Source organism: Lipotes vexillifer, unplaced genomic scaffold (genome assembly GCF_000442215.2).
Source record: "Lipotes vexillifer unplaced genomic scaffold, Lipotes_vexillifer_v1.1 scaffold510, whole genome shotgun sequence".
NCBI lineage: Eukaryota > Metazoa > Chordata > Mammalia > Artiodactyla > Lipotidae > Lipotes > Lipotes vexillifer.
The window spans coordinates 310,491-325,967 of record NW_006797594.1 but is presented as its reverse complement, the minus strand read 5'-3'; the positions used below and the strand labels follow the sequence as shown (position 1 = coordinate 325,967).

General features: G+C 36.3%; 1 protein-coding gene across 1 annotated transcript in view; it reads left to right on the top strand.

The window, feature by feature from the left end:
• The window catches only part of CHD1 (chromodomain helicase DNA binding protein 1), a 71,997-nt gene that overhangs the window by 53,302 nt on the left and 3,218 nt on the right, over positions 1 to 15,477 (top strand). The window contains 6 exon segments of the mRNA XM_007469732.1: positions 610 to 732; positions 1,742 to 1,870; positions 2,945 to 3,085; positions 7,307 to 7,485; positions 14,315 to 14,411; positions 15,371 to 15,422. Of these exon segments, the coding sequence (XP_007469794.1) occupies positions 610 to 732; positions 1,742 to 1,870; positions 2,945 to 3,085; positions 7,307 to 7,485; positions 14,315 to 14,411; positions 15,371 to 15,422 (721 nt within the window).

Genomic DNA, 15,477 nt, shown 5'->3' with positions numbered 1-15,477 from the left:
CTTCTCATTGTGGTGGCTTCTCTTGTTGCAGAGCACAGGCTCTAGGCACACGGGCTTCAGTAGTTGTGGTACACAGGCTCAATAGTTGCGGTGCATGAACTTAGTTGCTCCACAGCATGTGGGATCTTCCTGGACCAGGGATCAAAACCTATGTCCCCTGCACTGGCAGGCGGATTTTTAACCACTGCGCTACCCTGGAAGTCCTGATAGATGATACTTTATATTCTAGGAATTTTTGTATACTTTATACTTAAAATATACTGTTGAGAAGGAAGGAAATCTAAGAATACTATGATGTTTAATAACTCTGAATGCCAATACACCATTATATATTTGAAAGAAATTTCTAACCTCATACTGTGTACTCATTTTGAATAGAGGGATATTTTTCTCATGTATTTATAATTCATTCCCAGATAAATTGAATCTTTGTGGCATAGCTATAAAAAATGTATTTTGCATTTTAAGCTGTTTATTCCTACAGATTTTAAGAGTTGTAACTTGTTAGCGAATTATACATATTTTTTAAATGAGTAACCCTTTTTTAAACGATTATTATTTCTCATGTTATTTATTAAAGACAAGATGAAAAAATTAATTGCTTTTCAGATTCTTCCAGATGATCCTGATAAAAAACCGCAAGCAAAACAGTTACAGACACGTGCGGACTACCTCATCAAATTACTTAGTAAAGATCTTGCAAGAAAAGAAGCTCAGAGGCTTTCTGGTGCAGTAAGTTAACATATGCTTAAGAGCAGTTTACTTTTGAGTAAGATAAATCTAGTTTTCTGATCACCCTAGACACCCGTGGTTAGCATGGGCTCATCAGTATGTTTATCTGTAATTTAGCTTTATTTGAATATGGTAATATTTTGCCTTAAATGATCTCAGCATTCATGTTAAAACTCTAGTGAGTCCTATCTTTCAGAATGGGATCTGTTTTTTCCTAGTATTTAGAAAGAGTGGGAGCAACTTTTGGAGTGGAGTGGAGTGCTTTTTGAGAGGACAGGCTTCCATTATTGTTTCATTTGGAGACATTGGGCAGCTTAGGGAATAGCATTAAAGATCACCAAGCTTATTTATGAGGGCGTTTCACAAAAGAAGGAAAAAGACACTAAAAGAGAGGTGATTGGAAACTAAAGCAACCCTTGAAAGTTTACCTGTGACCACAGTGTCAATAACTACCTATGTACTATTAAAAATAATTTCTGGGCTTCCCTGGTGGCTCAGTGGTTGAGAGTCCGCCTGCCGATGCAGGGGACACAGGTTCGTGCCCCCTGTCCGGGAAGATCCCACATGCCGTGGAGTGGCTAGGCCCGTGAGCTATGGCTGCTGAGCCTGTGCGTCCAGAGCCTCTGCTCTGCAACCGGAGAGGCCACAACCGTGAGAGGCCTGGGTACCGCAAAAAAACAAACAAAAAATTTCTAAGGCTATCTCTGGTGACATTGGATTTAGTTGAAGATAATAATAATTTAGGAAGGTGAACAACCCTCCTATTTCTCTCTTTATTTTTTAAAGAAATAATTACAGTTGGTTAGCATTTATTCACATTAATTTGTACTTGATTCATTAAGTTATATCACTTTTGTTGATAATAACTTTCTAAGATTGGTGTAGCTTAGTGCCAGCAGATTAAGGATTGGGTTGGAGTGTGTGTTCTTTAGCTTTATAGATGTGGTATTTAAGATTTTTTTTTAATGGAATCTGTGGGGTTGGTTAGAATAAAAATAATTATTTTTAGGGAGGTTCAAAAAGGAGGAAAGTGAGAGCTAAGAAGAATAAAGCAATGAAGTCTATAAAAATGAAAGAGGAAATAAAGAGCGATTCTTCTCCCCTGCCCTCAGAAAAGTCTGATGAAGATGATGATAAGGTAAGAGTGTGTTTTAGAAAAGCAACCTGTTATATAGAAAGGGAACATGGCATATTTTTAGTATGCTTTACATTTGAAGTTTGAAGTAAGGCTTGAAATTTTACTTTTAGATACCGAAGTTCTTTTTTATAGTTTGCTGTGTAGTCTCATTTACAGAACAGAATTCTACCCATCCAATAGAATATTATATTTCACTAGAGGGATAGAGCAAAGGTCCTTCCTTTTCAAACATTTGCCATTTGAAGACATTCTGTCTCCTTTAATTTTGTTATGAATTTTGAATGGGATTGGCTTACCTTAATTTTTATAGGGAGGTAAATATTGCATGTATCATTACTAATGGGATTCTGAGTTACTTCTCTCAGAATCCACATACATGCAATCTGTAGTCATGCAAAGGAAAGAAATTAGTCTTTGTCAAGATTTGGTTAGTAATACATTGGCCATACTTGCACTTTTCAGGATGAGATCACTTCTGTGAAACATCCAAATAAAAAAGTTAAAACAGAAAGAGACAGTGAAGAAAAACCTGAGCCAGATGTTTGTATAAAGAAGGAACCAGAAGAAAAGAGGGAAGCAAAAGAAAAGGAAAATAAAAGAGAACTTAAAAGGGAGATAAAAGAAAAAGAGGATAAGAAAGATATAAAGGAAAAAGATTTTAAAGAGAAAAGAGAAAACAAAGTAAAAGAAGCTATACAGAAAGAAAAAGACATAAAGGAAGAAAAGGTATGCAAATCATAATATAAAATTTAGAAAGTGACACAACAGCATATTTACAGTTTAGGAGAATAAATTGCCTGTCAGCCCAATTAGTCTCAATAACTGAGTTCTTTAAAAATGCATATGGGTATCTAGTAGAGGAGAAGAACAGGTTTGAATCCTTTTTTAGATGCCTTACCTAATAAATAATGTTACAGAATAGCTTTATTTTTGGTTTCCCCAAATAAAATGGGGGAAAGATCAAATAGATAAGAATGTTAAATGTGAGTAAACTTAATAGAATAAAATGGGACCATAATTCTTCTGGAAGTGTTAATCATTTTTGCCTTTGTTGTTGTTTTTTTTTTCCATCAGTTGAGTGAATCCAAGTCTGATAGCAAGGAAAGATCTAAGAAATCTTCAGTGTCGGATGCTCCAGTTCATATCACTGCAAGTGGTGAACCAGTTCCCATATCTGAAGAATCTGAAGAGCTAGATCAGAAGACATTCAGCATAGTAAGTAGTAAAGTTTCTGGTTATTAGGAATAATTCATATAACATTTTATTTAATTTATATTCATCTTTTAAAACTTTAACTTTAGAAATGTGTTTGAATTTGATAGTATTGCAGTTCAAGCTGACAAAAGCAATAGATTTAAATTTTGAAAGGTATCCTAAATTCAGAATCAACCTAGAAAAACTTCTTCATAAATTAAAGATTTTAAGAAGAGGTATTTAGGGAATAAACTTTTTTTCCTCCAACTTTAGAATTTTAAACTTTTCAATTCCTGAGCCTATTATCCATATAACAGTGCTTTTTATCTACAGTGAAGGACCCTTCTTTTCTAATATTTTACAGACCAGTGTTTTTAGAAAATAAAATAAAAATGAAATTAGGAAAAAAAGAATATAAGCCCCGGTGTTGTATTACTAGATTCAGTAGGTATAAATTTGCACTGTCAAACTGATACAAAGGTTTCTAAAATTTCTGTACCTATCCTGCTTTGGACTAACACAGGTTCATAGACCACACTTTGAGGAACACTGGTCTAAAATATTACTGGTTTTACATGCTACCATGCTTTTATATTCATCAGAGTCAGGGAGAATCTATCTTGGCCTTTCTCCAAAGGGTTTATTTGCTGTATATATTCAGGGACCCAAATAATCTTATGGGTGTAATCTGAAGTCAGTTTCATCACTGATACTAATCAAATGCTATACTTGAAAGATGGCAATTTTCACCTTCTAAAATTATATTTGTGTTTGACCTACTATGTCCTTTTAGATCCCCAGCTCACCTTCATGTCCCATTTTCTCCTATTGTGTACTCTGACTAGATGATATTAAGACTGAGAACGCATTTATTCATTTTCTACTGATTCCATTACATGCCCTAATATAGTTCCAGATATGCTCTTTAAATAACATAGTTCCTACCACAATTTTCTTGTCGTCCTCACTTTTGGCTGTTTACATCCCTCTAATCTCTGAGAATATTGGGGACATTCCCAAGTAAGCTGTTACAGCTCCTGTCTTCCATCTTACTTACTTGAATGAACATATATCTTATCTCTTGACTTTCATTTTTATCTTTTCTCCAGGTTCACATGTTGTGATTCCTTAGCAACTTTTAAGGCTAACCTTTCTATTTATGGCCTAGATCTTAATCTAGCCTCTCTATCCATTTTCTATTTTTTTTTTTTTAACCCCCTCTGTATTGGGTGGGAATGGGTGATGGTGTGCTTTTGCTTTTCTGAGGTGAAAACACTGAACTCTTCTGAACTGCTTCCCCTACACTATGTGCTCCATTACTGAGGTAGGTGAAATTGCACCTCTTGCCTCTTCTTTACCCACATTACCGCCTTAGCCATCTGACTTGTTCGTATAACCGGTGAAATGGAAAGTTTCCTTTTGTGCCCAGTGCGTGAATTTCTTCTTCATTAACCTTCATAAATGATTTAAAATCTCTTGTATTATGGAAAGGAATAATGGAATAGTTTTTAGACATGGACTCCAGAGCTAGATTTTCTGAGCTTCTATGATTAAGATTTTCTTGGGGGCTTCCCTGGTGGCGTAGTGGTTGAGAGTCCGCCTGCCAATGCAGGGGACGCGGGGTCGTGCCCCAGTCTGGGAGGATCCCACATGCCACGGAGTGGCTGGGCCCGTGGGCCATGGCCACTGAGCCTGCATGTCCGGAGCCTGTGCTCTGCGGCGGGAGAGGCCACGGCAGTGAGATGCCTGCGTACGGCAAAAAAAAAAAAAATTTCTTGGTATATACATTTTATTGTATTCGGGAATAGCTCAGATTATTAAGAAATTCACTGGTCTTTTCTCAGTCTTCATTTTCCTTGACATCTTTGCCTCATTTAGCATCTCTTGATTTACTTGTGTCTTATTGATCTGTCTTCCTAGATAGCAGTATAATTTAGCAGTCAAGAAAGTGTTTGAGGTCAAAACTGGGTTTCACAGATGTCATTTCATTCTAAGCTTCAATTTCTTTTTCTATAAAATAGAGTGAATGGGGCTTCCCTGGTGGCGCGGTTGGGGGTGGTCTGCCTGCCGATGCGGGGGGCGCGGGTTCGTGCCCCGGTCCGGGAGGATCCCGCGTGCCGCGGAGCGGCTGGGGCCGTGGAAAAAAAAAAAAAAAAAAAAAAAAATAGAGTGAATGGTATTGCGAAGGTCTATTGTCAGAATCAAATTTAAAGCAACAAACACACAGCTCTGGTACCTAATAAGTGCTTTATAAATATTAGTTATCATTGCTCCAGTTCCCATCTTCAGGCCTTGACCTTAGCATAGATTTTAGTCATCAATTCCTCTCTTTTTCCTCCACTCACATTCAATGAGTAAATCATATTGGCTGTAACACACTGGTTCAAGCCACAGCCATCTCTTTCCTAGATTATTTCAATAGCTTCATAGCTGTTCTCACTGCTTTCACCCTTCCCATCTCACCCTATACCCTTTTCATACCCCAGTTTGTACTCCACACAGCAGCCCAGACTGACAATAACTGTTATCGGGATAATAAAGTCACCCCTTGTTACTTTTCTGTTTAAAACCCTTGAATGGCTTTCCCTCTCGTTCAGGATAAAAGATTCATAACAGTAGTCTAAAAGATACAGCATATGGTTTACTCCCATCATCTCCTGCTGTTTGCCTGACTTACTTGGTTCCGGCAACACTGGAATTCATACTGTTCCCTTGAACATGTCAGACAAGTTATAGGACATTTTTACTTGTTCTTCCCTCTGCTTGAAATGGCTTACTCCTTCATTTTCTTTAGATACCTGCTCAAGCATCACCCTTCTCTGAAAGCTTAAGTAAGGTAGAAAGCTCCCTGTTCTTTCTTGCTTTATTTATTTATTTTTTTATCATGGTTGTCACCATCTTAAACACTATGTCTTGTTTACTTATTGGCTCTATTCTCCTACTAGACTACAGGTTCCATAAAAGCAGGGTCTCCGTTTTATTTACCACTCTGTTTTCTGGGTCTAGAACAACGCCTAGAATATAGTATGTATTCAGCCTACATATGTTGAATAAATAATTTTCTAGCAGAATATAAACTAGAAAATTGAACAAGAAACAAAATGTAGAGAATATGAGTAACACTAAAAATTAGAAAGGAAATTAAAATTTTCCCTTTTTTAAAGAAGACATTAGGCTTGGCTGAGTTCTAATTTTAACTAAAGAATAAATGATTCCAGTGTTATTTAAATTATTCCTGACAAAAGATGGAAAGTTTCCCAACTGATTTGGAGAAATAGGTCAATAAAAGAGAGTAAAGTACTCATAAACAAATTTGCACATATAATGTAGACACTTAATTGATAATAAGAAAGGCCCTTCACAGCAGTGATATAAATAAATGGTGGCATTGGGTCAACTAAATATATTGTCTGTAGTTGATCCATCCTTACATTCCCCAAACTAACCCAACTTGCTGCTCATGGATATAATTACTATAAAGTTGTTTTTGCATTTGTATACAATAAAATTTATCTGCAGTTTGTTTTAGTAATATTTTAATTCTGGTTTTGGTATAAGGTTAACAGTTTTTATTACACAAATTGGACTTTACTGAATGGTACAGTTTGGGTGTGTTGTCCTTTTACTAGCATGCTAGTGCTCTGTAGGCCAAGGAAGAGGTTGGTTTCCATCAACTACCCCCACGTCCCTGACTGCCCAAATATGATAGAAGCAAAATTCATCATTAGCTACTTTGGTCCCAAGAATAGACAGTTTATACTTGTAGCTATATTGATGTTAATAGCTTTGCCAATATATTATATAAAGATTATTATTTATGTATTTATATATAAAAATAGCTTTGCCAGTATATAAAGATCTTTTTTTACATTTTATTCTATATTATAGTCAATACATAATATTGTTATACTCTGAAATATTTTGTTATCTTTTAACGTTCTTTAAGTCTGTTTAGAATGGTGTTCTACAGTGTAAAAAGTAACCATTTTTATAAAAAGTAAGTAAAATCCAAGGCTTTTACTTAGGCAAAGACTGATTTTAAATGATAATGGAAAGCCTTGCTTTCTGAATAAAGTCTGAAGGAAAAATGCTTGATGTTTAAGAGCTGTGAGGTGAGATTTAATGCTCTTTTTAGCATTAGACAATGCTATATTTACTCAGGTAAGTATGATTGAAAGAAGTAGATCTTTGTTGAATTCATGGTTTTAATACATGTATTTGTATTATTTTCCTGTTTTAAAGTGTAAAGAAAGAATGAGGCCTGTCAAAGCAGCTTTGAAGCAACTTGATAGGCCCGAGAAAGGCCTTTCAGAAAGAGAACAACTGGAACATACTAGACAGTGCTTAATAAAAATTGGAGACCATATCACGGAATGTCTGAAAGAGTATACAAATCCTGAACAAATCAAGCAGTGGAGAAAGTAAGTGATGTATTTTTCAGGAAGTGTTAAATTTATAATTTTGTAACCATCTGTCTCTTGTATTTCAATTTTTTTTCTACTTCTGAAGTTTAGGTAACAAAAAGTTTAAAAAGGTAACCTGAGGATGATTGCTTTCACTTTTTCCTTTAACTTTAAAGCTTTTTATAAATAAGTGATTACTTAATTGTGCATCATGATAAACCACAGGTAGCATCTCTGCCTTTAAATAAATAGTGAAAGGCATTTCATTAAAATTCAAATTGCATTTTATTTTTAAAAATCTCCACAATTTACCAAATTATTCTCAGTAATATCTTCAGCGGTTGGTGTACCAATTTGTTACATAAATTTAGCAATTCATCTTCTAAATATGACTAAAGCCTTGTAAAACTCAATGTCCTCAAGCAATGTAAAATGCAGACTTCTGTTTTCCTCTTCATCTTAGAAGTGGCAGCAATTTGATTGATTTTAAAATTACAGTTGGTTTTAAAATTATAAATCTGAACTGCTATAATATGATACTAATCACTTAATGATTACCAAATCCAGGATACTGTTAAGCCAGACTACTAGACAGGATAGGAAAAAAATAAAATGAGCATAAACCAGTCATTGACATCTGTTTATTAGCCTTGTGATTTCTTTGCTACATGCAGTGCAGCTACACATCAAAACAAAAAATTTAATGACACATTTCTGGAGGAGGCATGATGATTACACAAAAGTTAAAAAAAAAATTTCTGTCCTTGTCCCTTTTCTTCTTAAATTCAACCAGGACCCCCATTTTAGAAAGAGGAGATAGAAGTTGATGGTGATCACTAGGCTTTTGAAAACAAGTGAAACTGAGCTCATGTCTAAAGAAACTGAAACCATTCACAGACATGAAGAAGAGCCTAAAGTCATGTGCCTATAATGACATGGAATGATCACTGGAGTTGGCCTCACAAGACATGCATGCTTAGTTCCATCCTGGCTAATTTTTGGCTTTGTGACCTTAAACAGTTACCAATATCTATGAGCTCCCCAGTATTATCATCTGTAAAACGATAAGGCACTGCATATTTTTCAGTTATTGAAGGATAATGATAAGATATATTATGCAGAATGAGAGGCAATAATTCTCAAGTACTATTCATAGTATCTAGTTGAATCTTTTATTTATGGTTGGAATATATATACACCAGAGCTTAATGCTTTCCTTAAATACCGTAAAATAGAATTACTCCATCCTTCTCAAGCTCTTATCAACTCATACAGGGACCCCTATTCACAGGACATGAAGACAGTAGAGTTTAATTATATATACTAGGATTAAATGAGAAGAGAGCGGAATTCCTCTATCTTTTTATATTCAAGATCCAAAGTTAAATAAATGTTCTCTGTCAGTGGCTCCCAGACATATGATTGTTGCTTGTCTGTGATAAAATTAGGGAAAAAGGAAATGCAGTGAGTTATTTTTAAAGCTAAATTTAGTTAATTTAAAGGATTATATTAAAGTTATTTTCTACTTTTTAGTGTAAAGGAGCTTATTTTCTCTCTGACAGAACTTGTGTACTACATACCAGTTTTTAAACCTTAATATAATTAGAGTTTAGATTTTTGAGGTTGTGAAGAAGGCAGCATATCTATTTTACCTGCTTTCTAGATTAGAAATAAGCAGCATCTCATTGAAATTACATGTCGACTAATACAACTGGATGTTATTTCAGGTTTAGGTTGTTATTAGGAAATGGGGGAGGGGGGTAAAAAACCTTTAAAAGAAGAGAGACCAAATAGCCAGGAGACATTTTTCTTTGTGTTCGCCCTTACTTCCCAAGGTTTTTTTTTTTTTTTTTTCGGTATGTGGGCCTCTCACTGTTGTGGCCTCTCCCGTGGTGGAGCACAGGCTCTAGACGCGCAGGCTCACGGGCCTAGCCACTCCGTGGCATGTGCCATCTTCCCGGACCAGGGCACGAACCCGTGTCCCCTGCATCGGCAGGCGGACTCTCAACCACTGCGCCACCAGGGAAGCACCACATTTTTAATCTAGATTTAACTGACTTAAAATCTTATGAATTTTCTTCTCTCCAAACTGCCATTACAATCTTGGAAAGGAAAACAAACAAAAAACAAAACACAAACACAAAGAATCTAGTTGTCACGTAAAGGTAGTATCACTCTAAGAGAAATTTTTATATTTTAATATATTTTATTATAATTTGAAATTGATTAAATAATGTTTCTAAAATGTACGCAATATGCAGTCTGGATCGTCACACAAAACACTAAGAGTGATGTCCGTGCATTACTTGAAAAATGTCAAGTTCAGTGTGTACTTTCCTCAGCTCCATTTAAATTTGAATTCACATACCAACCAGTGACCAATAGCAACCAAAATTAAGAGCATTACTGTAGAAATACAAAGCCCCTTCTGAAGAGAAACTAGACTACAGTTCTAAGTTGTGTCATGCAAACTTCCAACACAGATAGCCTTTGAGGATTTCTTTCTCCACATCAAGCCAGAAGAGGGGAGGATTACTTACGCCACACCAAGCCAACAGAAGAGGGCTTCAACAAGATCACTGGGAAAGACTAGAGGTGTCTACAAGTAAGGGGAAAGGGCATTTCCCTCCCCTGCTGGGCACCTAATGAACTGCCAAAGTCACAGACTCATCCTGGTGAAGTCACTGGTGTATAGAATGGTGAGAAGGTTCTTGGAACAGTTTGATATATGTGCCCTCGAATCTGGGAGCATCCATGAGCCTAGAAACCTGTGCCTCCTCCACTGGAGAATGGAAGGTAATAGGGCGTCTTCCTACATATCCACCATCTTGCACTGCAAGTTTATATGTGTTTCCCTTAGGTTAAATGGACATCAAAGAATGGTAACAGGGCTCTGGTGACCATCTAAGTATCCTGTCCCAGAGTGAAGCCTGCCAGGGTGAGGGGGCCTCAGCAATAGGAGACTGTGATTCCCACCACACGGGCAGTTGCTGAGGGGGAGGGGCATTACGAGAGTAAAGGCAGGGACTTCTCTGGTGGTTCACTGGTTAAGACTCTGCACTTCCAATGCAGGGGGCCAGGTTCAATCCCTGGTCAGGGAACTAGATCCTGCATGCTGCAACTAAGATTCTGTATGCTGCAACTAAGACCTGGAGCAGATAGATAGATAGATAGATAGATAGAATGAATGAATGAATGAGTAAAGACAGACAGTACTTTGCGTGTCAGAATCCAAGCAGAGTCTCTTAAAGAGTACATAGCCTGCATCCCAGCAAGAGAGTCAGTATTTGGGCTGCACCAGATTACAATACCACCAATTAGGTAAGTTATTAGTCCCATATTTTCTAATTCTGCCTCCTCTAACTTGACCTTGGAGAAGCCGGAGGCAGCAAAGGGAATAAATGGATGTATTAGTTATTGATCACTGCCTAGCAAATTACTCTAAAATTTGCAGTCTAAACCAAAAATAAACATGTCTTTTCCAACAAGTTTCTGTGATCAGGAATTTGGGAGTGGCTTAGTTGGGTGTTACTGGCTCAGGGTCTCTCAAGATATTATAGTCTAGATGTTGGCAAGGGCTGCAGTCATCTGAAGGCTTGACTGGTCCTGGAGAATCCACTTTCAAGGTGGCTCACTCACGTGTCTGTGGAGCTGAGGCTGGCTGTTGGCAGGTGGCCTCAGTTCTTCACCATTTGGAACTCTCCATAAGGCTGCTTGAGTGTATTCAAGACATGGTTGCTGGTATCCCCAGAACAAGTGAATCAGTAAAGAACAAGTCAGAAGCCAACATATCAGTTTTGAAAGTCATATGCCATAATTTCAGCCATGCCCTTATACATGTGAGCCCTTTTTTGGTGTGGGAGGGGATTGCATGAGGGTGTGAATATCAGGAGGTGAGAATCACTGAAGAGATGCATAGTTAGGACAGAGCTAAACTTGGAAGAGGAGAGAGGCTTTGAACAGGACTTGCAATTGTTTTATTTATTTATTTGTTTGGCTGTGCGGCATGTGGGATCTTAGTTCCCCAACCAGAGATCAAACCTGTGCCCCCCGAGACCTGGGACATTACCATCCTCTCGCACCCCACTCTCTTTCCTGCAACAAAAGAACAAAGGAGGGATATTTGCCTTACACATACTTGTGTAAATACAGAAAATACATCAGCAAATTTATTTGTTTCCACCTCAGAAATAAATCAAGATCCAATGCTTCTCACTTCTCTTGTGCTCCTGTTCTGGGTGCGGTACCATCTTCCTGCATGGACTTCTGGGACCAGTCTCGTGGCTTCCCTCTCAGCCCCCAGAGTCTCATCTCCACACAAAGCCAGAGGGGTTCTTTGAAAACACATCCAGATCACATCACTGCCCTGCTAAAAACCGTTTAGTAGCATTCCTTCCCACTTAGTAAAATCTAAATTTTAAAATACCATTTTCTGATTCAGAAATGGGTGTATATCCCAAAGAATGGAAAGCGGAGAGCCAAACAAATCTTTGTACCCTCACGTTCATAGCAGCACTATTCAGAAAAGCCAAAAGGTTGACAATTATTCGTCAACAGATGTATGGATTAACCAAACGTGCTGTATACATGTACTAGAACATTATTCAGCCTTAAAAAGGAAGGAAACTCTGACATGTGCTACAGTATGGATGAACTTTGAAGACATTATGCTAAGGGAAATAAACTATCCAAAAAAGGGGAAAAAAAAAAAAGTATCAATACCATTCTATAGCCAGAAAAAAAAAAGTCCTCCTTACCAAGTACCCTATTACACAACCCTCTGTCAAAATCTTTCAAGAAAACTGTTTGAAGAAAATATTTTGGTTGCTATGCCTCTTCAATGTTCAGAAAAACTATCTAAAACTTAGAAATCAGGCTGAAAGCTGCTTGCATGCCTTTTTAATGTCCAACAAATCCACTGAAGTGTCCTCAGGCTCTGGGAATATAATGATGTTGACTTAGAACCAGTCTTTTTACAATTCTGTCAAGTTCCAGGTTAATTTATAGAAAACAGATAAGGAGAGGCTCCTCAAAGGTTTGGGTTTATTGCCTTGTAGCTCATTAATCCGTTCTCTAACTGATTTAACAATCTTATTTTTAGCCTTCCTTCTTTCATTTATGAATCCACTTTCTTCTATCTCCTTAGAACCTGCATTGTCACACAGCTGGTTCCCTCATTAATGAATTGATTGAAACTTTGACTTTGGCTCACTATGCGAAGTGTATGAAAAGTGTGTTTATAACATTTTTTCTAATCACATAATTTTTATTTTCTATTTATTCAAAGACTTCTCTTAGATTTATTTAGGCATGGCTTTTTATTTTATGTCACTCTGGATCATACACAAAAGGGAAATATAAGTGAAAACGATTGGTTAAGGAATTCCTAAATCCTCTTAATACTCACAGGCTGTCTTCTACTAAACTTTCCAACGCAGCATCATCAGTGTCTGTGTTTTTCCACAGGCAGTGGTGATGTAACATTCCTTAAAATTGTGCTCCTGAATTCAGTTGTCTCCTGAATATTCCAATTCAGCAAGTTTGGATGCTTGCAATTTCTGACTTTGCATGTAATCTTTAATTCTTATTCAAATATTTCAGTAATGAGGTATAAATACAGCTTCATCTACAAGATCTTTTCTTAGGTTGTTAAAGTATTTTATTATTGCTTTGCAGAAAAATACGGAATTGTGGGCATTTTTTTTTTGTTTTGTCCAAAAAAATTGCTTCATTACCATTGTTGACTGAAAAAAAAAAGCACAATGTGAAAGTTGTGAGTTAAGTTTTATCTGGGGTCTAATGAAGACTATAGCCCAGGAAACAGCCTCTCAGATGGCTATGAGGAATTGTACCAAAGAGGTAGGGGGGAGGTCAGTATATCTATGATTTTAATGAAGGGGGATATGTGCAATCAAACACACATTTTGGTAGAAGGTTGCTGCTAGTCATGAGGAGCAGATGTCTCCGTTAATGATTTTAGTGCAAAAAAAAAAAAAAAAAAAAAAAAAAAATCTATTGCTTGACTCAGCAAAGATGTTGGTATTGGGTAGTCCACTAAACCTCCATCATTGGCTAATTAGTAATTTCATTCCTCTGTTTATATAAGCAAGATTCAAAATCTTTAACATACCTACTGTAAAGCTAGTGGTTCAAGAAAAAATTGTAAATATATGAAGCTGTTACTTTTTCAGTGATGGCAGACAGACTTCAACTCAAGTGTCACGGATTATTAGTGCCTCTGAGGAAGCTGTGTTGAGAAGGATTCAGAGACTGCATCTGAATTTATCATGAAGGAGTACCATGATCAATTACTGATCCCAGCCTTGGGATGGGAAGAGAGACCTAAAGATACAATACTGTCCTTGGTTTATAGTGTCTGATCACGTTACTCTCATGACGATTACATCACAATTATAAAATGACAGTTGCTTTTTAATGCATTATTCAGGAACCTTTCATTCACAGGCTTAATCCATTATCTGATGGTATCTTTACTCAAACTGTTAACATAGTTTATTCCTTTTGTATTAATCTGAACCACAATATGAGTCCCTTCCTGATTTGTAAGTAAGTTTACTTCTCTTTGGTTTCAAATTAGGATTGATTACTACTTTTCAAATCCAAAGATCGTAAAATGAAGGAATTTGAAAGAGAAGTAAAAGTTAACAATGTCCAGTTTTATTTGGAATCTTATCCATATATGAAGTTTAAAAAAAATGCTAGAAATAATCTCCTGAGACCTTTTTCCATAGAGGGCTGAGATGTGTATATTTCTATGTAGAGGGAAGGGATTTCATTAAAAAGCTAAATATTTTCCACCAGACTAACTTGCCTTTTCTTCTTTTAGAAACCTGTGGATTTTTGTATCTAAGTTTACTGAGTTTGATGCAAGAAAATTACATAAATTATATAAGCATGCTATTAAAAAACGGCAGGAATCTCAGGTAAATTAATGCATCATTTTTTCTTTATGTTATTGAAACATTTTTCCTTACAGAAGAATTCAGTTAATAAATGTAGAAGGAATGAAGGAAATAGAAAATCTCACAATAAAAATTGTTGCAGGTAAGATCCTCCAAGGGAAGCTAAAATTAGTGGGTAAGAAAACAAGATATTGGCATAGTCTAAAAGTATCTCCTCCAAGATGTTTATTGATTACAAAGAGAAAAATAATAGCTCTGTAGAGGAGAAACCTGCCTCACACCACCTTAAACAAGCAATCAAAGTTAATGTCACCAGTAATAAGACATACTGATATCATGAACTCCCTGCACTGTGTACTGAGAAAGGTACATCACTTCTGTGGAATTCCTGGCAAAAAAGCCTCACTTAAATCATGAAAAATATCAGATAAACCCCAATTGAAAAATACTCTATAAAATAGCTGTCTAGTATTCTTCAAAAGTGTCAAGGTCATGGAAGACAAGAAAAACCTAAAGAGCTGTCCCAGTTTGGAGGAAACTAAAAAGACATGAAAACTGAGTGTAATGGAGTACCAGATTGGATTCTGGAGGAAAAGGATCTCAGTGGAAAAATGTGAAATCGGAATAAAGTCTGTAGTTCAGTTAATAGTATTGTACCAGTATTAATTATTTAGTTTTGATCATTATACCATGGTTATATAAGATATTAACAGTAGGAGAAGCTGGTTAAAAGTATATGGGGACCCTCAGTACTATTTTTGCAGCTTTTCTGTAAGTCTAAAATTATTTCAAAGTCAAACTTTTTTAAAAGTCATGGGACAAATAGTTTATACTTTTAAAAAATATCTGCAAATACTACATTTATACATTTTAATATCTTAAGTGAGAACTTCTTTTAGCATAGGGTTTTCTGTATCCTGTTTTTTATAAGGGTGTTTGAAGCCACTTAAAAGATTCTTACATATGTGCATTTATTTTAGCAAAATAATGACCAGAACAGCAACTTGAATACTCAAGTGATTCGAAATCCAGGTAAGTCAGTCTTGCTAATTGTTTTGGAAAGTAAATTTTAAAATTGGGGGGGGGG